This window comes from Lissotriton helveticus, chromosome 3_2, assembly GCF_964261635.1.
Source record: "Lissotriton helveticus chromosome 3_2, aLisHel1.1, whole genome shotgun sequence".
In the NCBI taxonomy this organism is placed as follows: domain Eukaryota; kingdom Metazoa; phylum Chordata; class Amphibia; order Caudata; family Salamandridae; genus Lissotriton; species Lissotriton helveticus.
In genome coordinates this window covers 77,430,400-77,452,980 of record NC_136062.1, presented here as the reverse complement: position 1 = coordinate 77,452,980, position 22,581 = coordinate 77,430,400, and the positions used below count along the sequence as shown (strand labels likewise).

The window sequence follows — 22,581 nt, the reverse complement described above, 5'->3', positions numbered from 1 at the left end:
TCCCGCCTCCGCATCCTTCAAAAGATGAAGAGCGGCTCCATCGTCTGGACCCAAAACGTGCGCTTTCATTTTATATGGATGGCACACGCCAGTTCCGGGTGGATGACCAACTGTTTGTTGGCTACGTGGGTGAGAAGAAGGGAAGGGCGGTACAGAAACGAACCATCTCTCGGTGGGTCGTCCTGTGCATCAAAGCATGCTACTCTTTGGCTCGGAAGGAGCCTCCTGTTGGGCTGAGGGCCCATTCCACTCGGGCCACGGCGGCTACTACTGCCCTGGGCCGGGGAGTCCTTTTGCAGGACATTTGCCAGGCGGCTACGTGGGCCTCGCTGCACACCTTTGCGAGGCACTACTGCCTGGACAGTCAAGTCCGGAGGGATGGCTTCTTTGGCCGTTCGGTCCTCCAGGACTTTCTGGTGTAGGTTTGTATTGGTTCGCAGGCCCACCACCGGGGTTGGTATTGCTGGGGTATCTATTCTAAGGTAAGGAATCTAATACTAACCTGTTTCTTTCAGATGAACAAGTTACTTACCTTCGGTAACGATATATCTCTAAGAAACAGTAGTTAGTATTAGATTCCTTACCGCCCCACCCATCCTCCCCGTTCTGCGAACTGATACCTAGGGTTAAGGACATCCCTTTCAGGGCCCTAGTTTCAAATGGCACCAGTGTTTGTTCTCACATGGCTCTGCGTGTTCTGGCGCGGAAAAGCTGTGTGCAAAGAACTGACGTCAGCGCGCGGAGGCGGCGTCTATATACTCCAGCGACGTCATCACGGCGCACGACGCCGACGACGCGGAGCCGCAGGGGACGCCTGCAGACGACGCCTACCGACGCGCAGGGGTACTGCTACGCAAAAGTTTCCGGATCCAGACTGACGCCTGGGGATATTCTAAGGTAAGGAATCTAATACGAACTACTGTTTCTTACAGATATATCGTTACCGAAGGTAAGTAACATGTTCATTTTGCCCAGTCGGTCATGCAAGATTTCCCGGTATATAGTTCACTCCACAATCTCCCACCATCTTTGTAATAGTATTGTTTTGCTAACAAATCAAAAAGTGAGAAGTCTGTGGTATGAAGTATCATTCTCAAGAACAACATTCTTTGTAGTGGATACTCTCTCTAACTGCAGATTCCTCACTGCCTTTTGGTGCTTCATCAGGACTCGTTAAAGTTGAATTCCTAAATTGTCAGTTTCTCCATGTCTGAGGGGGCAGAATGTCTGAAAGAGGAAACTGACGACAGTGCACTAGGTTGAGCCTATATGCAGCTTTGTGTTGTAACATCCAAAGGTGGTATGGAATTGGTATGTGGCTTATGAGACCACCTTTCGGTGTGCAGGAGATACTGCAGAAGGTTCAAGATCCAATATAGCACCTGGATATTGAAAAGTTGAAGAACATGTAGCTAGATAGAGTATTCACTGGAAACAGCATTTCCAAAGTAATTTTGTTTCACTGCCAGTATAATGTTTTGCTACATTAGGTCACTTTTGGTTTGGTTACTTTATTATAGTATTGCTTGTTGGGCAATCTATGCTTTAAAACATTTATTTGCAGACATATTAGTCCTTTGTGGCCTTTAACATTTTATTGCCCCCGTTTGGTCTAGAAATTTTCCTTTTTAATCAAAACCAAAGCATGTTTTTTCTTGAGTTTGGCAGAATGGTGGCCTTCATGGTACGTGAATTAAAACTGTAGTCAATGCTACTTTATAAACCTTTTAAAATTCCTGACGTGCATTATAGGTGGATCCTTCCCACTGTTCTAATGTGTTGCAAATTACATGTTTCAGTGTTTAAACATAGTCAGAATGGTAGGCAGCTAATAGTGCCTATATTCTTTTGCCAAAGGTACAAACACGAAATCAATCTGGTACCGTTCAGCGTGAACAATTTAGGGGAGTAGTATCATCCAGAAAACCTAGAATAACTGGTAATTATGCTAGAATGCTGCTAAGAATATTTGGCACTGTAGAGATAGGTAACATAACTTCTGATTTAAAAGAAGGAAATCAAATATTTAAGTTAAGAGTAAACAACCAGGTCTTTGGAAAATTCCTAAATCTGACATTCTTATTTTAGCCTGAATATGTACTAGGAGGTAGTTCCAGGTTTTAACTGCAGTCACCATAAAGGTCTTTTCACCAGTTCTGAGTTTCCCTCTCGGCCGCAAAAGGAGGGCAAGATTGCCAGAGCACTGAGTTTGAAATGTTGATTCCAGCTAAATTGAGCTGATATGAAGTCTGGAGACTCTGGTGCTATGGTCAGTGCTGTGAAAAAACACCCTCTTGTGTACAGGAAGCTAGTGAAGTGGCTGTAGAATGGAATTGAAATACTTCCTTAATGAAAGACTAGATGTTCAAAGTGCTGCAACCTTTACATTTATTTCAAACGGTGTATTGCTTTTCTCAATGTTACCAGGTAAACTGACTTTTATTAGTCCAGGCATGATTAAATAAGAGCAATAACAACTGGTAATGAGTATGTGGGTAAAGAGCCACTGTAGAATTTTTGTCAGACGTTTTAACTGGAAGATGCATGTACCCTTTCCTCTGGATGCTTGGACAGCTAACAGAAGGTTTTGGTCAACGTAGAGCTCCATCTTGCACAAAGATTTAGCATGAATGAAGCCTTGGACCATAACTGGTAGATAAGTTATGACATGATACTGAAGTTTTGGATTACGGTCCATTTTGCAGGGTTTACTTGCAACACGTTATTTACTATCCACCATCCAATGATTGCTAGCATGTATAGCAGCACATGGTTTTTCTGAGCGGGGAGTCTTTAGGGAACCTAAAATAAATCTGTCTGTCATATGCGCAAACTAGCACCCTTGCCTTATCTAAATAGTTAGAAAAATGCAGATAGATGCTAAATAACAAAGGGGATATGATTGAACGCTGTGAGATATCCCAGTTGTGTTCTTTAAGGTGGGATTCAAAGATGGAACGAATGACACACTGGAAATGGTTGGTCAAAGACGATTGCTGCCATTTATCCACCTGCCCCTCAAATCCAGAGTCATGAAGCCACATCTTTATTCTGAAGTGGTTGATGGTTATGACTCTGCTGGCAGGTCCGATAAGGCTAAAGCCCTACATCCACCACCATCCACCTAATATCTGAGGTACTGCATCCATTTTAGGGCATTCTCATTACGCACTCCTCATCCCTACATCTCATTCATGGTCCCCACATCTCATCCATCCTGCCTACTTCTCATCCATCCTCCCTACGTCTCTTCCATCATTCTAAATTCTCATGACTAAGGAGCAGGAAGGATGGATAAGAAGTAGTGATGAGAGCGATGGGTGAGAAATAGGGATTAGAAATAAAAATTATGGATGAGAGGTAGGGATGATGGATGAGAGGTAGGGATGATGGATGAGAGGTAGGGATGATGGATGAGAAGTAGGGATGAGAAGCAGGGATGAGGGGTGAGAAGCGGGGATGATGGATGAAAAGTGGGGATGATGGTTGAAAAGTTGGGATGATGGATGAGAAGTAGGGATCTTTACTTGTTTAAGATGGAAGATTTCATAGGGTGTGTGATGTTGTAATTTAAGACTTTCAGTTGGTCCAATTGTGACAGTTTTAGAGAATGATGATTTATTGTTTGCTCTACGTACACTTAGTTCCAGTATGTGTGGGCTTTGCTTTAGATGAACAAGTTTGAAAATCAAAAGGTTAACTAGAAAATCAACCGTCTTTCTTTAAAAACTTCAAGCCATGAATTCACATCCTAGAATGGCAAGTTAGGTGTATTGTAAGGCAAAGAAAAGCATGGCATCAATAATATCACTTTTACTAATGCACGAGTCGGGTGTGTCCTTCAATAGAAGCAACTAACGTGTGCGGTCCTTGGCCTCATCAGCAGAGTTTAGTGGAAGGGATTTTACACCAGATTTAGTTTTTCACTAATAATAACTGCAACTCATCCCACTACGATTCAATATGTACATGTGTCAGATCGTAACATTTCAGGAATCAGTTGGGAAATAATCTGAGCGAATGTTCTGTCAACCAGGACTCCGCAGACAAAGAAGATCAAGATAATGTTGCCAGGGGCGAGCGTCACCCCACTTATATGCCCCCTAACCACAGAAATGAAAAATAAAATAGTAATTTATTAACATTTTATTTCTCATCATACTAACCTAAACCGAGTGTCAGAACAGGGTGGGGCCTGCTGAGTGACATCAGAGAGGAGTGTTAGGTAGAGGGCTACCTGTGCACTGTTTAAAGTGCACATGTCTTTTTGGCTGACTGTCTTGCGACGGCCATCCAGACATGTGCCGTTTAAACCTGTCAGCCCAGCTGTCTAAAAACAGATGGGTAGAGAGCAAGTGCAGGCCTCCAGTGCGCTGCGGAGCGTCGAGAGAAGGCGCTCCCACCAACCAGGGCGCTGCTCACATGCTGCATGTGAGCAGAGCCAGACTTGGGCAAGGGATTTTGCTGGTGCCCCACTGCAGTCAGAAGAAGACCGAAGCAGAGGACATGTGAGGTATGTGTTTAATTTTTGTTTGCACTCATCCACCCATCCCCTCCCCCTCCAACCCCATCTTGGTAGATGCCAGCCGCCACTGAATGCTGCGTCAGTGTAGGTAACTGCTCTGTTTTTAATGAACTGACATTGCACAACATGGCCTTAATGCCAATTTATTTCGATTTCATTGGTGTTTTGTTAGATTCTATCTATGAAGAGGTATTGAATGCGAGAGGCTCTTTATCCTAAATTTGAGATTATGACAGTCCCTATGGTTTGTTCTATATAGATATGTTAAAGTGGGTTTGCCGAGTTGTAAGTCAAAGATCCATGCCGCAGGTTAAAACTTGTTAGCACAGCTATCCATCCCTCTATCATCCTTTTCAATCCAACTCACAGACTCATATGTCCATCCCTCAAACAAACTCATACTTCCCTATACTAATTCACCCCTAATCCTTTTTGGGTTCCGAAGTAGCGTGCTACTCCTCAAAAAACGATTTGATGCCTCGTCAGGGTTAGTAAGTGCTATATAAATACAATTATAATTAATTAAGCCTGGCCCGCAGTGGGTGGCGTTTGGGTGCATACTTGCTTGCCTTTGGAGCAGCTTGTGCGCAAGTATGGCAACTATTATGGCAGGGGCAGACCAAAAGTTTAAAAATCCCTTGTATTTAAATGTCCACCGTAATGCTTCCCATATATCAGGTAGAGGTCATGATTATGCCATTGATAGCTACATTACCATAATATACCAGAGCCATAACATACCAGTATCACCAGTGAACTGCCCATCATCCAACCTCCACATTCTTTATACGCACACACATGGAAACACCCACAACTCCCCTTCTTCATCTACCTCTCAGATGGTGGTAGCGTGCTCTGTGTATCTTTCCCCCCTTGTTTTACAATCTTTTGCCGGAGGGCTGATGGCTGCATTCTTCTCTGCCTCCTGAGCCCCGACAATGCCTAATAATGGACAGTGGAGGAGAGGCCAGAGTCTGCTGGAGTCATAAAGCAGGCGGCATTGAGAGCACTGCCTATGCAGAGTGCAGTGGCTGCTTCGTGTTATGACCTTCCCAGATCCCACCTCTTCACATCATTTCTTGGCCCTCCAATATATTGGCTTAGAAGGAGGAGAGATGGGCTCCTATGAGCTGAAGATGTTGTTGTGAGAAGTTGGCCTGGCATATGCTGTCCACTATTCTAGTGGGCACCTTACACCAGTCCAAACGACCCTTATTGATGGTAGGTTTAAAGACAACCTATATAGAAAGCTATCCTAGTATAGCTGTGGAGAGCAGCCTTCAGGCTAAGTCTTGAAGGAATGTAAAGCAGCTTGTTTTACCAGTCTATAATATCATAAATGACCAAATGAAAGGAGAACCACACCAGGTATATATATAAAATATATGTATTTATTCTAAACACATCCCTCTAGTCTCTTTATGAGACTAGAGGCAGAAGTACATTCAGTAAACTTATTTAGCACACAGTAAATTAGCACAATATACTTTGAGCCCTTGGGGCGTACCAAGCCATAAATTAAGAAAGTGGTACAAGAACCACGACTGACATAGATACAAGGCCTAGAGCCTTTGGAAGCGCTGGGGCCACCCGGAACCACCCAAGGTAGTGACACAGGGGACCCACAGGGGACGCGTGCAGTGTCTAAACACAGCCGCGAATCACCATTAACGTCTATGGGGAAAGTAGCGGTTGGAAAATTACAGCTTAAGGACACTTAGAAGAGGTTTTGGAGCAAACCCCTTTAGAACTAGGAGGTTCTAGAGTCAACACCCACGGGAGCACTGGAGTACTCAAGTTACCTCACCCAAGAAAGCCGGGTCCATAGGTGTCTTTTCGTGCCCGGTTTCGTCGCCGATTTCACTGGCGAGCTGCTGAAAAATGCTGCAGGTGACCAAGTGCGAAGTGTCCGGGTGGATCCAAGGGTGGATCGGAGATGTGAAGAACCTAAAAGCAGAGGTGACAGAATCTGGGTCACTTGTCAGTGACCAGGAAGGCAATGAGAAGATGGCAACGAGGTCGGGTGATTTCAGGTGAAGAAGGTGAATCTTGACTCTTCAGCCACGAGGACCAGGAGGCGTCGAGGACGACCAGGAGCTGGATTCAAACTGCCCCACGAATAATGTTGAGTGCTGTAGTGTCGGTTTCCGGATTGGACCCTCGAGCCTTGGCAACACCAACCCACGCAAAAAGCAGAGATTAGCTACGGTGCAGACCAGCAAGGTCTGAGGGACTCACCATTTGGAGGGGAGTCAGGGCACATCTGGAGCAACCAGGGAAGCCCAAGGAAAAGAAGAGTTACCTTCGTGGGTACCCACCAGTCGACGGACCAGGGATCGCTAAGGGTCCTCGAGCAGAAATGCTAGAAGTGGGCTCACGAGACACTCGTGGAGTGTAGGCCCACAATCTTCGGTGCAGATGGTGCTCGGGCTTGGACTACAAGTAGCCCAATACACAACTTTGGGAAAGCTCGGGAAGTGGATGCACTAGCAAATGTGCACGTTTCCAGGAGTTCCGGTCCCACGTCACTCGTGAGGGCCGCGGGTCTCAGCTTTGCTGGGATCTCATGTCGGCCTCTGAGAAGTCTGGAAGTCCGTGTCCTGAGTCGCAAATACTTCAGGGTCCGGCGGGAGCCTTGGAAATGCAGACCGGCAAGATGCTTCATTGGTGCCTGTTTGAACAGGGGACTCCTTGACCCAAGGGAGATTCTTCTAGTCGATATAGAATGACGAAGTTCCAGGATATCTGTTGCACAGTGTCGTCCAGGTGTATCTGAAGTCCTAAGAACTGAGGTCCCATATTTATACTAAGAAATGGGGTTGGACATACTCTGTGGACCCACCTATGGGAGAGTCTGGGAAGAGGGGTGGTTACACCCATTCCCTTTGTCCAGTTTCGTGCCAGAGCAGGGACTGAGTACCCCTGCAACCGGTTTGAACTGGGGTATGCACAGGGACACCAAATGTGCCCCCAGCACTGTCTGAAAAGCATTCTATGAATACACCCACCCAGCCCCAATACTCTAAAGCCTGTCTGGGAGGTGGTTACACCTCCCTGTGACAGGAAACCAATTGCCCAGGCCTCCCCTGCCGGAGTTTCGTCCAGCAGCAGGAGGTCCGACTCATGTCTGTGGCTGCAGCATCCATTTTGTGATGCTGGGGCTCTTTTAAACTATTACCGGTTAGGTCAGTGTGTACATGTCTCTCCCTATAGATGGGCAGAATTCTACCCCCGCCGCCAGGACTGGTGGGGAAGAGGGGGGGGAGGGAGGGTAGGATTCCAAAGTGTTTGACACCAACACACGACATGTTTCCATGCAGCCATTCCAAAGTTAGCATTTACTGCGAGGTTATAATGCACTTAAGAGTAGATGGTCTGGCTGCATCACAGAACAGCTACAGAGAATACAATCCGAAAGTTGCAGAGGGGTCCTGCTCATGCATGGGCACCCTCTCACACAAAACCAAGCACTCCGCCTTCAGTGAGTAAAGGTAGATATAGGTAACCTATATCTTAGTAAGGGGTGCATGCACCACTTTACCCAGCCTGCAGTAGCAGACCTGTGGTGCCATTTTGGAAGGCTTCCCAGGGGTGGCATAATACATGCTTCAGCCCCTGGTAGGCCTCTGGGGTACCTATGCCCTTAGTACCTAGGGTACCATATACTAGGGACTCACAAGGGTAACCCAGTAACCAATCATTTTAGAGAGGAAGCAGCTAGGCTGGGGTCCTGGTCAGCAGTGCCTCAGCCAGACTAAAGTAAAAAAAACAGTGAAACACCAGCAAAAAGTGCGGGTAACCATAGTAAGCAGATCCTACTCTCCTACAGTTGTCTCGCCTTGAGCCAAGGCCAAACTACGCTTTCGGCAGTGCCTGCTTGCACACAGTACTGTCTCACTGACACACCTTGGGAAAATGATATTGGGGTGAAATTGAAGGTACCCACCCCTGTATTCCTAGAGGACATTTGAACTCTGGCGGGTTGCATGTGTATTGCCTGATTCAGAAGTGAGAGAGCAGCATACAAACCTTTTGATCACTGTTAGATCTGGGGGTCTCTAGTTGGCAATGGTATTCACCTTTGTCCAAATAGGGACCCTTACTTCTAAGTCAGGATAAGGGGATTACACTCCTTAATAACCCCTGCTCACCCCCTTGGTAGCTTGGCACGAGCAGACAGGCTTATCTCAGAGGCAGTGTGTTAAGCATTTGTGAATATATACAGTAATACAGTGATAAAACTACAGATGGACACAACACAGGTTTTATAAAAATAAGTATTCTTTATACAGACTTAAACATAAGACCACAAACGACAAAAATCCACAACACTACACATAAGATTACTTAAAAGATGATTAAAGTCTCCTAAATCAAGTTGCTGTTAAATGCGACAAAGTTCTCAACAAAGTACCTGGATGCGTAACGCAAAGTGAATAAAAGGCTTGCAAAAAGGGAGATGCGTCGGTTCCGTGATCCGGGGGAACGGTTGGTCCTGCCTCAATGCTTGCGCAGAGTAGGGGACTTGTCGTGAACCTTACCGGCGGAGGTGATGCGTAGATTCTCGGCTTGCCGGCCCGTTGCGGTACGCAAGGTGGCACCTTGATGCGATGCGAAGATCCAGTTGCGATGCGAGAAGATGGCGCCCTTGATGCAGCGATGCGATGACGATGCAATGACGCCCTGGCAGCCTTGCGACGACTCTGTACTTTGGAGCCGCGACAGGCCCTGCGACACGCTTCTCCGGTGATGCGATGGCGACTCTCACAATGGCGTCCCGCTTCTCCGGTGATGTGACAGCAGACAGCTTCAATGAACACACGCTTCCAGGGAGATGCGACGAAGGCTCACTTTTCCGGCGCTGCGATGATTCCAGCTGTGGCGGCGACACGCTTCTCGATGCGTCGTGCTTCCAGCGGCACGCAAGTGACTGGAGGCAGAATTCCAAGCAAGGAAATTCAGGAGGGAGCTGGAGGTGAAGTCTTTTGTCCCTGAGACTTCAGCAGGAGGCAAGCACAGTTCAAGCCCTTGGAGAATATTCTGTAGATGAAAGTACTTACAAAGTTCCGTCTCCTTTCCCTTGGCAATGAAGCAACCACTACAGGCCAACCCAGCAAACAGCACACTGGCAGTCCAAACTCCTGCAGCTTCCTTGGTTCTTCTCCTTGGCAGAAAGGTTTCTTGTTCCAGAAGGGATCTTAAGTCAGTGGGACTGGGTCCCAATATTTATACCCCAAAATCCTTTATTCCCTGAAGGCAGAGAGGCCTCTGCCTAGTTCAAACCAGTTCCTGAGCACTTTGTTGACATGACTCTCTTCTTCCTTTCACTGTGCAGGGCAGAGACATCAGCCGCCCCACAGGAGGTGGAGCCAGCACAGGGGAGGGAAGATACAGCTCTGGAGCACTCTGTTGACAGGATTCCTCTTCTCCTTTCACTGTGGAGGGCAGAGACATCAGACAAGCCACAGGGGGTGGAGCCAGCATTGTAGAGGGAAGGCCCAGCCCTATTCAGGTCCCAGGTGCACTCCTCCCTCCCATCTGGATGTAAATCTCCCTATTCACCACTGGGCTGTCCCAGACTGTCTCCTGGAATTTCCCCAGCCCTGTCACACACAAACCCAAACAAGGAATACACAACTCAGCAGAGGCGGGCTCAAATGGTTAGTCAAGCATTTGATAATAATACTGCTTTCTAAAAGTGGTATTTGCAAACACAGGATATTAAAATAAACTTTTTTAAAAGATGTATTTTATTATTCTGAGTTCAGGCATACTAAATTCGTATTTCTACCATGTTCCCCGAGTCAATTAGGATTCTAAGAATGTAACAATCTTAACTGCCCATTCTGGCCTATGAGAACAGGTAGCCTTCAATAGTGAAAAACGAAAATGGCTGTAATGCACTATTAGAACATGCTACATACATCAGAGCATGTCCTACCTTATACTTACATTGCACCCTGCCCTTGGGCCTACCATAGGGGTGTCTAATATGAAGCAAAAGGAAGGTTTAGGGACTGTCAAGAGGGTGCACTTGGCCAAGTCGACATGGCAGTGCTAGAATGCACACAGGCCTTGCAATGGCAGGCCTGAGACATACTTTACAAGCTGCTTCTGTGGGTGCCACAACCAGTGCTGCATACCCACCAGCAGTATGTGATCTACAAGCCTTGGGCCCACATGGTGCACTGTACTAGGGTCTGACAGTAAATCAAATAACCCAATTGTGGAATAACCAATCAGTACATCAATTTAACATAGGGAACACTTGCACTGTGGCACTGATTAGCAGTGGCACAGTGCCCAAAGCATAAATCCAGTAAAAACATATCGAAACAGAGGAGGCAATCTGTCAAAAATGGAAGGGAGACTCACGCCAATGATGTCAGGTCTAACAATCACCTTCAACTTCTGAACTTTTTGTGGCTCTTCTTAGAATACTCTGGGCAGACTGCCCCTGTTTTTAATGATTGGTACCATCAAATGTGTGTTTTCATGCAGTCTGAACACATATTCTAAACTCTCTTTTGAGCCGTAGAACTGTAGTTCTAGGTAAAGCATTTTTTTTTATCTTAGAGTGCATTTGCAATTGGTAGCTGTACAGAAATTGTTGGGAGTGATGAAATCCTGGTGCTGTAGGAAGTGCTAAGAATAATAGAATTACTGTGGGTGCTGAGATCACTAAGAATCCTGCATTAAGGTAAGATATAGAATTGTTGACTATTTGGCATAAACTGATTTAGGACCTAAGGATGTGGACCAATGAAAGCATCTTATGAGGAGAGAATTGTTCACTCTGTTTTGTTATCCGAGTATCAGGGACAGTTGATCGCAGATTCAGTAATCAGTGCATTGGTTGAACAAAGCGTCAGCTCTGCATACAAGTATATTGTGAGGGGCATGACCGTTTGCTTAGATTTCCGCCTCCTGCATCAAACTAAACTAATAAGGAGAAAGTACTGCAGAAGTGTCCCTAAACTTGGTAATAATAATAATACTTTATTGTTTACGGTTATTTAAAACCTTTACAATGTAAAACAGCAAGTACAATTAGTAAAACAGGGTTGAATTCATGCGAGTTAAGCAGGAGTCAAGTTCATACATATTAAAACAACATAATCGGCTAATAAAAGACATATTTCGTTTACCACATTGATCGGCTACATGAGGGTATCTGCTAGTTATTCCTCATTTAAAGCAGCACAAAGTTGGATTCATACGATTTAAGCAGAAGTCGAGTCCAAGGATAGTAAAACAGTATATTCGGCTGTAATAAGGAAGCTTGCTAAGGTTACCATATTGGTCAGCTACACAGGGATATCAGATAGTTATTCCACATCTAAAGCAGCACAAAAGTTAGAAAAAGTGCAAATGCATTGAGACAGCAGGCCGAGGTTACCACACTGGTGAGTTAATCAGGAAAAGCAGCAGGTTATTCCTCAATTAAACCAGCACAAGGATTCAATAAAGTGCAGGTGCATTGAGTCAGCTATTTTTGCAGAAAATAATGTGGCGGGTCAGGATCAACAAATAAATTAGCTAGCTGAAAACATCTGCTAAATGAACTTTGTTGGAAACAACACAAGAATTAAGTACAGTTCCAATACCTTGGATATGTCCCATCTGGTTCGCTTGTGCCAGAGCGGTAGTGTTTTTGTTCCTTATTACCAGCTGAGCTGAGGTCTTTTAAAATGCGGGTGCAAAGTAAAATAGCCTTTAATTGCAGCAAGGTGGGCCTCAGGGCTGGCACCCTCGTGTTTGCAGCGTTCAAGGAACTGGTTTGGTTTAATTGTAGTTAGATGCGGCTGATCACTGTAACCATTAGATCAGTGGATATACAAGGACCAACACTATGGACCCCCAACCGACTAAACATGTTGGATACAGTGGTGATAAACCTAGTCAACAAGATGTTCAGAGCTTTGTTGTCGGGGGTTAAGGCGGCAATTATTGCCTGCCGACAGGTCCGTGCTCCCAGTTTGTTCCACTTTCTTCGTAGTCTAGCCCTGCGTTCTTCAGTAGAACTGGGAAAAGGCGCATACAACGTGTTCAAATTATTCTTCACAGCTGACTCAGCCCCTGCAGGTTGTGTTCTCCCTTGGACGGCGCCAGCTGGCTAGATGTTTCAGGAAAGGCCACTACCCAAATCTAAAGGCCATGAATCTTATCTTCCAATGGGCAGGGTAAATGTAGGACTAGTGAATGTAGTAAAGATGGCAGATTCTTCAATGCAGTGATGGTGTTTAAGCAGACACTAACATGATGAACAGTAGCATTTATGACTGCCTGCTTTCAGGTAGGAAACAGTGCTCTGCTAATTGATTATTGCTTATTTCAACGAAGGAATGCTCACTTTGATCACATTCTTGACAGACATTCCGATTCTAGACCTCTTTCAGGTGTGGCCACATGGTCTTCTCTGCATACTTTCTGAAAAATATTGATTTAACATGATTCTTGAGCGGAATCAATGTTTAATGTTTATCCTATTTAAGTGAAGGGCCTTCCTTTTATGTACATTATCCGAGTTATGCCTTCTAAATGTATTTTTATTGCAAATGTACATAGTATTGCTTGCTACATCTTCCACAAGTTAAGAATCTGCAGAGGAACTAATTTCTGTTGAAAAAAGTCAGATATCGGTAATATTAATTTTGACAGGCATTTGGTTTCATCTGCTGAGTCTGTTTCACCCATACACCTCCCTTCAGGTACCTCAGAATGTTTGTAGTGCTGTGCATAGTTGGTGGAGAAGTGTGGCTTAATGGTTAGAGCGGCAGACCCTGATGCAGAGGTCTAGACCGGGACATGGGTTCAATTCCCCGCCTCGGCGGGTCTTGAGCTAAAAAATTCCACGGACCTGATAATTCTTGCCTCGGTGCCTATTCCAATCATGGAGTCCCACTCTGCAACTCTGGGCAATAGCTTGCTTAATCTCCACAACGGCCCCCACAACGCTAAGGATGCCTGGCCTCCACCTTAGGGGTGCCCAGGAGTGGACACCTCACAGGGAAAGCCAGGATGGGTTCCACAGCGGTAATCGTACAAGCGCCTTGAGACCCTTTGGGGTGAGTCGTGCGCTATACAAGTATCAATTTACATTTACATAGTTCAGGGGTCGTTCACTTCAAAATCGAGCTATGGGATGTCTGTGCAACACCTTAGACTCACCCTACCCTGGCATTACAACTGCATGACAACATTTTCTCTCTTGGCATGGCAGTTGAACTTATTTGAAAAGCAATTAATATGCAATCAGATGTATCCAGATTATCATTAGTATTGGCAACTAATCTTTTTTTCTGAATGATAAACGACTATGCAGGGACATGTAGTAAACAGCACACAGTTATTCCAAATCTTTAATCTGTTTTTAATGTAATTATTAGGTTGTGGACAATCTCAGCTGTCATTTCCCGATGATCAAATCACAAGCGGTTGATATGTACCAAGGTTGTATTGAGATGACACAGCCTTCTACACAAGGAGTGATCATTGGTCACATTGAATGCCATATGGAGCCAGAGATCCATACTCAGTTTGAGTTTTCCTTGACTTTGCTTCTCTTGGATTTTATAAGGTACGTTATTGAAATATTTTAAATTACAGTTTGTTTTAAAATGCCTTCTGAGAATTCGAATTTTGAAGAACGGGAGGATCTAAGCATGTTTGTGTTATTGAGTGATGACTCCTGTGCAAACCAAACCGTTCGCACAATTGGTAATTATTCCAGTGGTGGTGGGGATTTAGGGGTTGGTGGTTTCAGAGTTGTGAGCAGGTGGTGGAAGATGGATTAATGTAATTACTAAGCGTGAAGAATTTGTTGGTGAAAATTTCATGAAATAAAAGAAGAGATCTTTGGTGGGTTAAGGAGGCTGAGAAACGAGGCTTAGGTGTTGCCAGTTTTTTTTATAGGATTGAAACTATTTTTGAAGCAGTTCTCTACTTCTTTGATATATGCTTGGATAAAGGTTTCTTGGCCTTGGTACAAGTGTCTTTCTAGCATCTGGCATGTACCTTGCAGAGTAGGTAGTCAACTGAAGTTGGGATTTTCCCTGTCGTCTCTTGGCAGCTGCACCCCTGCATGTTAGTGCGCAGTCATCTTGTTAAACTATTTTTATCTTTTGCTTGAGTTTGACTTTTTAGGGGCGGGGGAGAGGATTGGTAAAGCACATTGATAATACTGATGATAAAGAATGGTTGAAATTTATGTTGAGAGAAGAAAGATTTGGCTTTGAATGGCATGCACAATCATCACACAGTTCCAACAGTACTAGTTCTGGTTGCTATAGGCATCAAGCCATCGGAGTGACACATTTATTTCTAACTGAGGTAAGTGACGATGGAGAAATGGATGCTGTAACGGTGAGTCGAGGATTACTGTTCATAGTGAAAATTCATAAGGTCTGGGATCTGTTAGAAAAATGTAAACAAGATGTGTCATTGTGTAAGTTGTTTTGAGACCTGACTGAATTCAAGGTTATCCGTACTCTGAATAGTTGTTTAAGCATATAGATTGCAAGGAACAAATACTTTCTTTGAGGATATGGATATCAGCAATATGTGCAGATGAGGTCAAGTAGTTCGTGTGGATGGAGTGGTGGTTACCGTCATGGGATCATAACGTAAGGTGCTGGTGAAGGAAATTTACATAAGTAGGAGGTATTAAAATGAACCTTGAATGCTGTGAAATCATGCCAAATGATGGTGACTCTTCCCCTGCATTTTTTTTACACCAATTTAAGTAATTATTGGGACGAGTGTCATCAATGTATGGTAGAGAATAGTGTTTGAAACAGGTCGTTTTTAGAATAGATGGTAGGTTGCTAGTTGGAAAAAGTGTCTAAAGAGCTATACATAGCTCGGACAGAATCAATGGGGATGATGAAAGAGTTAGTTGAATGTTGAGATAGTTGAAAAAGATGAGGAGACACAAATGCTTCCATTGGGTAAATTAACTTGTTGTTTTATGTCAAACAAAAATTAAGAGCCAAATGAAAGAACCACTTGATTGCAGTGTTGCAGCTATCTTGTTGAGAAAACTAATGTTAAGTTTAAATTAATTCATCTCTTCTTGGTTGGATTTTGTGTTACTATGTCATTTTCTTATATGTTTGTTTTTTCATTGCAACTGCCAATCTAAAGGCACTAGGATTGCTCAGTTTGGTAATACAGGATGAGAAATAATGGAAGTGTCAATCATAGAGGGTGATGATTGATTCAAATGGTATTTGTTTCCTACAAAAAATAAAAGTTGACAATTGGCAGTATAAAACGCTGGCTGCATTGGAGCTGGTCATTTCTGTCGCAGATTCTGAGATGCAGTTGAAGTAGCCATGATATGATAAGCCTTGTAATGAGCTTTTGTGCTTCCTTAGGGCAATTCATAAATATAGAGGTGGATTAAAGAGTTAAGAAAGGAGAAACAGCAAACAACTGCATACACTAATCCTGTACTGCTCCTTCCGAGGCAATCCCAAGATAGGAAAAGACAAAAGAATGAAGATACCCCCGTCACAAACCCGCAGGGATCAGTACACTACAAATGGGATGAGAGTCAAGGACATCGCTCTGGCTGAAGCCCCTCTCTCAGACGGAGACCTTGTCATGATTCTACAGGCAATAAAGTCCTCACAAGACTCAGTAAAACAAAAATAGGGGAGGTACGCGTAGACCTGGCCCTCATATGGCAAGACCTCAGCAATGCCACTGCCCGCATAACTGAAGCTGAATCATGGATATGCACAGTGGAAGACGACGTAACATGCCCGAAGAAGCCGGTCACGCAGCTGCTTACCACACAAGAGCGACCTCCACAAGCGTGCAGAGGACACTGAAAACCGCTCACGCTGCAAGAACCTCTGCTTGTTGAGCATCCCCATAGGGGCACAATCAACACAGGTAGCCACCTTCGTAGAGGATTGGACTAAATCATGGGTGCCATTGGCCGCTCTTCCATCGTGCTTTGTTGTGGAACATGTTCACCGTGCCCTTACGCCCAGGCCACCACCTGGAGCCCCACACCAACCAATCATTACCAAAATCTTCAACTTCAAAGACAGGGATGCCATCCTGCAAGAAGCCAGCATCCATTCCACCCTGTCCTAGCAAAGAAACAAGGTGATGAACCTCCCGGACTACATCAAAGAGTTACAGGCATAAAGGAGATCATATTCTGCAGTCAAGCAGGCCCTCAAACTCCAATATCAACTTCTATTTCCGGCCCCAATCAGAGTGGTTTTCCAAAACAAGACCCACTTCTTCGAAACCCCGGAGGCAGCATGGACCTGGGTGACCGAGGAACATCCACTCCACCCAAGGGCAGCCTCTTCCCCACCTCCCCCCCTGATGATACTGACAATGACTAAAGACACTGGGTCCTGCAGACGACGCACCCGTTCCTGTAGGGGACTCAGTGCCCGTATGGTAGTCTCCACCTTGCCTGCCGGCACGTCCAAAAGAACAAACTGATCACCGTAACCCAGAGGAAAGTCAAATCTCCAGTGGAGTATGAATAATGGCAGTGAATTAGCTACTGGAAACCTCCTTACATCTCCAGCAGCGGGGTAAGTCGATACCGACCTTCCACGAAGCCCAAAGATCTGAACAGGAATCCAGCATTGTAACTGAGTCTGCTCCAGAGGGATGAACATCCTGTTACGTGGACAGGTCCACCACTCTGCTCCTGCATCAAGCTTTATAGTTTTAGTTTGTGTTGAGTTTTATTGTCTGAGCAACAGATGCATCCAGAACAGACGTATAGGGTGGGGGGGAGGTTGTATGGTATTTGCATGGAGTCTTATCAGAAGCAAAGTGAATGCTTCCTCTATGCCTGTTTCTCCCATTAGCGCCCACAATTTCTTCCTGTTAACAGTATCAAAAGAACTGGACAGGTCCATGAAGGCAAGGTGGATGGAACCCCTCCTTGCCTTCATGTACTTGCCCATAATCCGGGACAAATTTATGGCACTGCTCGGTGGTGCCCAACCCCTTGTGGAAGCCATATTGGGTTTTTGAGATAATACCTTTGACACTCACCCAGGCCTCAAGTCAAGCAAGAACTACCCTCCCCAACACCTTAACAGTGACATCGATGAGGGAAATTGGCCTGTAACAAGCGGGGTCATCTCTGTTCCCCTTTTTAAACCCGGGTACAACAATGGCCTCCTTTCATGATGCTGGCATTGGGCCAATCACAACTGATGTGTATTCATTATCCTACAGCTAATACAAATAAGGTGATACATCTCTTTAGGGTAGTTTCTGGACCTGGATGAACGCCTCCTCAGCGCCCGACATCGCCATAGCCATCCCTGACGGCTACAAGATCACCCGAAGGGACCGCGTCAACCAGACGGGAGGAGGCGTCGCCATCGTACACAAGAACACCATCCGCATCTCGACTAACTCCGACGAAACCTTCACCGCCGCCGAACACCTGCACTTCCAGATACACGCCGACCCCTAGACCACCCTCAGAGGCACCCTCATCTACAGACCACCGGGACCACACACACAATTCAGCGAAGACATCGCAGACTTCATCAGCCCGCACGCCCTTCCCTCCGCCGACTACATCCTCCTAGGGTACCTCAACTTTCACCTGGAGAACAACAACGACAGAAACACCACCGCCCTGCTGGACAACCTCGCCAAACTCAGCCTCAAGCAACTGGTGAACACCCCCACCCACCAAGCCGGCCACACGCTTGACCCCGTCTTCTCATACAGCAAGCAGATCTCCTTCAGCCACGCCACCGGACTCCACTGGACAGACCACAGCTGCGTCCACTTCAGCTTCAGAAGAACTACGACCCACCACCACCCGCAACAGGTCCCCCGCCGAAGCTGGAGCAAGATCACCTCCGAGCAGCTCACCGCCTCCCTCAGCCAGAACACTCCAACCAGCACAACGGACCCCAAGGAAGCAGCCAACAACTTCACCAAGTGGCTGACCGCCTGCGCCGATGACCTCGCACCACTAAAGAACCCTCCCAGCAGACCCGGCAGCAAGAAAACCCCCTGGTTCACCGACGAACTCAAAGAATCTAAGAAGAACTGCCGCACCCTCGAGAAAACCTGGCGGCTCAACCACACCACAGACAACAGGACCGTCCTCAAGCACGCCATCCGCAAACACCATCAGCTGATCCGCGCCACCAAGAAGAAGGCACTCAAACAACGACTGGACAACAACACCCACGACAGCAAGAAACTCTTCAACATCGTCAAAGAGTTCTCCAACCCCGGCGCCGGAAACAACGACATCACTCCCTCGCAAGACCTCTGCAACTCACTCGCCTCATTCTTCCACCGCAAGATCGCCGACATACACAACAGCTTCGACGCACAGACCACGCACTCTACCACCGAACCAGAGCCCGCCACCACCACCCTCTGCAACTGGACCCCGATCAGCACCGAAGACACCACCCGCACGATGAACACCATCCACTCCGGATCACCAACCGACCCGTGCCCACACCACGTCTTCAACAAAGCCGACGCCACCATCGCACCCCATCTCAGAGACACCATCAACTCCTCCTTCCACACCGCCACCTTCCCGGAGAGCGGGAAGCACGCCGAGCTGACCGCCCTCCTGAAGAAACCAACGGCGGACCCCACTGACCTCAAGAACTACCGTCCCATCTCACTCCTTCCTTTTCCGGCCAAAGTCATTGAGAAGACCGTCAACAAACAGCTTGCCGCCTTCCTCGAGATGAACGGATCCCTCGACCCCTCGCAGTCCGGGTTTCGGGCCAACCACAGCACCGAGACCGCCCTCATCGCCGCCACCGACGACATCAGAACCCTGATCGACAACAGGGAAACAGCGGCCCTCATCCTCCTGGACCTCTCCGCGGCATTCGACACCGTCTGCCACCGCACACTAGTGAAGCGCCTCATCAACGTCGGAATCCGAGAGAAAGCGCTGGAGTGGATCATCTCGTTCCTCACCGGAAGAACCCAGAGAGTCCGCCTCCCCCCGTTCAGTTCCGAGGCCACCGAAGTCATCTGCGGCGTACCACAAGGGTCCTCACTCAGCCCAACCCTCTTCAACGTCTACATGAGCCCCCTCGCTGCCATCACACGCCAGCACAACCTCAACATTATCTCCTACGCCGACGACACCCAGCTCATCCTCTCCCTCACCAACGACCCCACCACCACCAGAGCCAACCTACACGAAGGGATGAAAGACGTCCCCGACTGGATGAGAAGCAGCCGCCGTAAACTGAACTCAGACAAGACGGAAGTCCTCATCCTGGGATCATCACCCTCCGCCTGGGACGACACCTGGTGGCCCCCGGCCCTGCGCACCGCTCCCAAACCAACGGACCACGCACGAAACCTGGGCTTCATCCTGGACTCCTCCCTGTCAATGACCAGACAAGTCAACGCCGTCTCATCCTCGTGCTTCAACACCCTGCGCATGCTTCGCAATATCTTCAGATGGATCCCCACGGAAACCAGGAAGACCGTCCCCCAAGCACTCGTCACCAGCCGACTAGACTACGGGAACACCCTCTACGCCGGAGCCACCGCCAAACTCCGAAAAAGACTCCAACGCATCCAGAACGCCTCTGCACGACTCATCCTCGACATCCCCCGACACAGCCACATCACCGGACACCTGAGAGACCTGCACTGGCTCCCCGTAAGCAAGAGAATCACGTTCAGACTCCTCACCCACGCACACAAGGCTCTCCACAACCTGGGCCCCAAGTACCTCAACGACCGCATGACCTTCTACACGCCCACCCGCCAGCTACGATCGACCAGCCACGCACTCGCCACCGTACCACGCATCCGCAAAGCCACTGCCGGAGGAAGATCCTTCTCCTACCTGGCAGCCAAGACTTGGAACTCCCTCCCCACCCACCTTCGGCGAACCCAAGACCATCTCTCCTTCAGGAAGCAGATCAAGACCTGGCTGTTCGAGCAGTGACCCACCCCTCCCCCAGCGCCTTGAGACCCGCCCGGGTGAGTAGCGCGCTATACAAATGTCGTGATTGATTGATTGATTGATTTTCTTTATATGTTTTTAAACTGCTGATGATATGCATGGTGAAACATCAAGCTCTGTTATGATAGACTACAAATGTAGACGTAGGTGCATATTTTATGATATCTCTTGACATTCATGGCAGGCAAATCAAAGAAGTAGTTTTAATAGTCCGCTGAATAAGTGAAAATGTAGTTAGTTGGTAGAAAGGTAATTTTTAGGAGGGAATGTTCAGCGTGGGTGTAAGGAATTTGAGTTATTGCTGGGTCAGTCAATGGGAAGAAATGTGATAGATAATTGGAGAATGATGCAAGAGTACAAGTCTGATTAAGTGTTTTTTTTGTTTTTGGTTATGCAATTTCAGGCCTTTGAAACTAACTACTGAAGAATTTGGTACGCTCTGGCTTTCATTTTCCAATGATGTGAAGCAGAACATAAAGCTGCCAGGCACTCAGGAATCCTTGGTTGTTGCTCTCAACACCTTTCATGAAAAACTGAGGTTTCATATTGTTGAGGTAATAGGTAAGTCACACAGTTAGCATCATGCTTTGTACACAGTCTACCCAACTTTAATTAAATGTCTTAGAGCTTCTCGTGATTTAAAATGATAATTTTCAAATTCTGTTTAACTTATACTGGGAAGTTATTTCATCAACTGTTCTCTATTTTTTATGCAGGTGATGAAGGGTTGGTTGCATGCCAGCTACTTCCATCAACCCCCTGCTTGCTTCACTGCAGGATCCAAGCGGGAATGTTGGTGCTGTGGTTTAGATCACCGTCTTCTATGCTTCCAGACTGTTTACTTTACTATTGTCAAAAGGAGCTGGAAAACTACTAATGATAATAGTACCTCTTTTACAAACAATTGCAAGACAAAGTTTACATACTCAAACAGCCCTCACCCGTGGAGTATTCACCATAGAATGTCTTTTACCTTTATTTGTTTGCAGTTTGTTCGTTTTCATGTCTTATATTTTATGAGGGAGGTACTCGTAGCATGAAGTAGACCTTGCAGAGTGCAAACCTCTTCTAAAGTTGTATGAAGATCAATAATGAGTGAAAGTGCTACCATCAGAACAAATATAGGATGTTATTCAATATGCATGTACTCTGCAACATATATTTGGTTTTTGGTTGTCACAAAGACCTCCAGATGAATCACTATGCAAACTAGGTGACAATATAATAATGGACTTGGCTTTCTGTTGTGTCCAAATATAACATGGTGAATTACAAGCTGCCTGGGATGTCTAGAAATCATGGGGCTCATTGCACTGAATGCCACTTTTTTATTATTGGACTTTGAGGCAACGATAAATGTTTTGATGAAAGACCGCAATAGGCTCATCCAGATTAGTGAGTATGTAGGTGAGTATGGAGAGGAATAAAATGTTGCTCAGGGACAATTCCCTTTCAAATGAAAGGATGCCTTTCAAATGCCTGAGAACATATTAGTTGTATACACTGTGTTTTAAGAGACGTCCGCTTAATTGAGCAGCATGATGAAATCCCAGAACATGACCAATGGAAGTATTACTATATAAGAATGGGCTGCTGCAATCAAGAGTACGTTTATAAGTTTATTGTAAAATTATATAACAATATTTTTCTATTTTCTTCCTGTAATTTTATAAAAGCACTTAAAAGGTATGTACAAATGTATAATAAATACATATTTTAAGAAGAAAGTTCTTGACTTTGCTAGTTGAGTGTCTTTTTCACATGAAAAGTTAATATTCTGCAAAGAAGCTATTTTATTTAGCTATTTGTTTTTGCCATTGCTCGAACAAGAAATGCAGGAGGCTGCATTTGACTTATACTGTACGTAAGAAATAGGGTTATTGATTGAGGGGAGTGAAAACTCCACTCACGCAACAACCACAATCCTTGTCAGGCTGAACCAAAAGTCACCAAATTAACCTATGCTTGGTCCTCTGGTAGCTTGGCGCAAATCAGTAAGGCTTAACTTAGAGGCAAAGTGTAAAGTATTTATGCAGCACACAAACAGTAATAAGTCAAAACACAACACTAGAAAAATCCCACACTA

At 46.0% G+C, this 22,581-nt stretch overlaps 1 protein-coding gene across 6 annotated transcripts in view; it reads left to right on the top strand.

Moving 5' to 3' along the window:
- AP4E1 (adaptor related protein complex 4 subunit epsilon 1) overlaps nt 1-22,222 on the top strand; it is a 491,916-nt gene extending 469,694 nt beyond the window's left edge. For 3 of the 6 annotated variants that reach the window (XM_078684823.1, XM_078684828.1, XM_078684825.1), the window contains 3 exons: nt 13,915-14,105; nt 20,899-21,056; nt 21,212-22,222. In XM_078684823.1, the coding sequence (XP_078540949.1) occupies nt 13,915-14,105; nt 20,899-21,056; nt 21,212-21,372 (510 nt within the window). In that variant the 3' untranslated portion in view covers nt 21,373-22,222. The remainder of the gene's footprint in view (nt 1-13,914; nt 14,106-20,898; nt 21,057-21,211) is intronic. The other 3 variants (XM_078684822.1, XM_078684826.1, XM_078684824.1) reach the window with 1 other exon arrangement.
- Nucleotides 22,223-22,581: the final 359 nt, after the last annotated feature.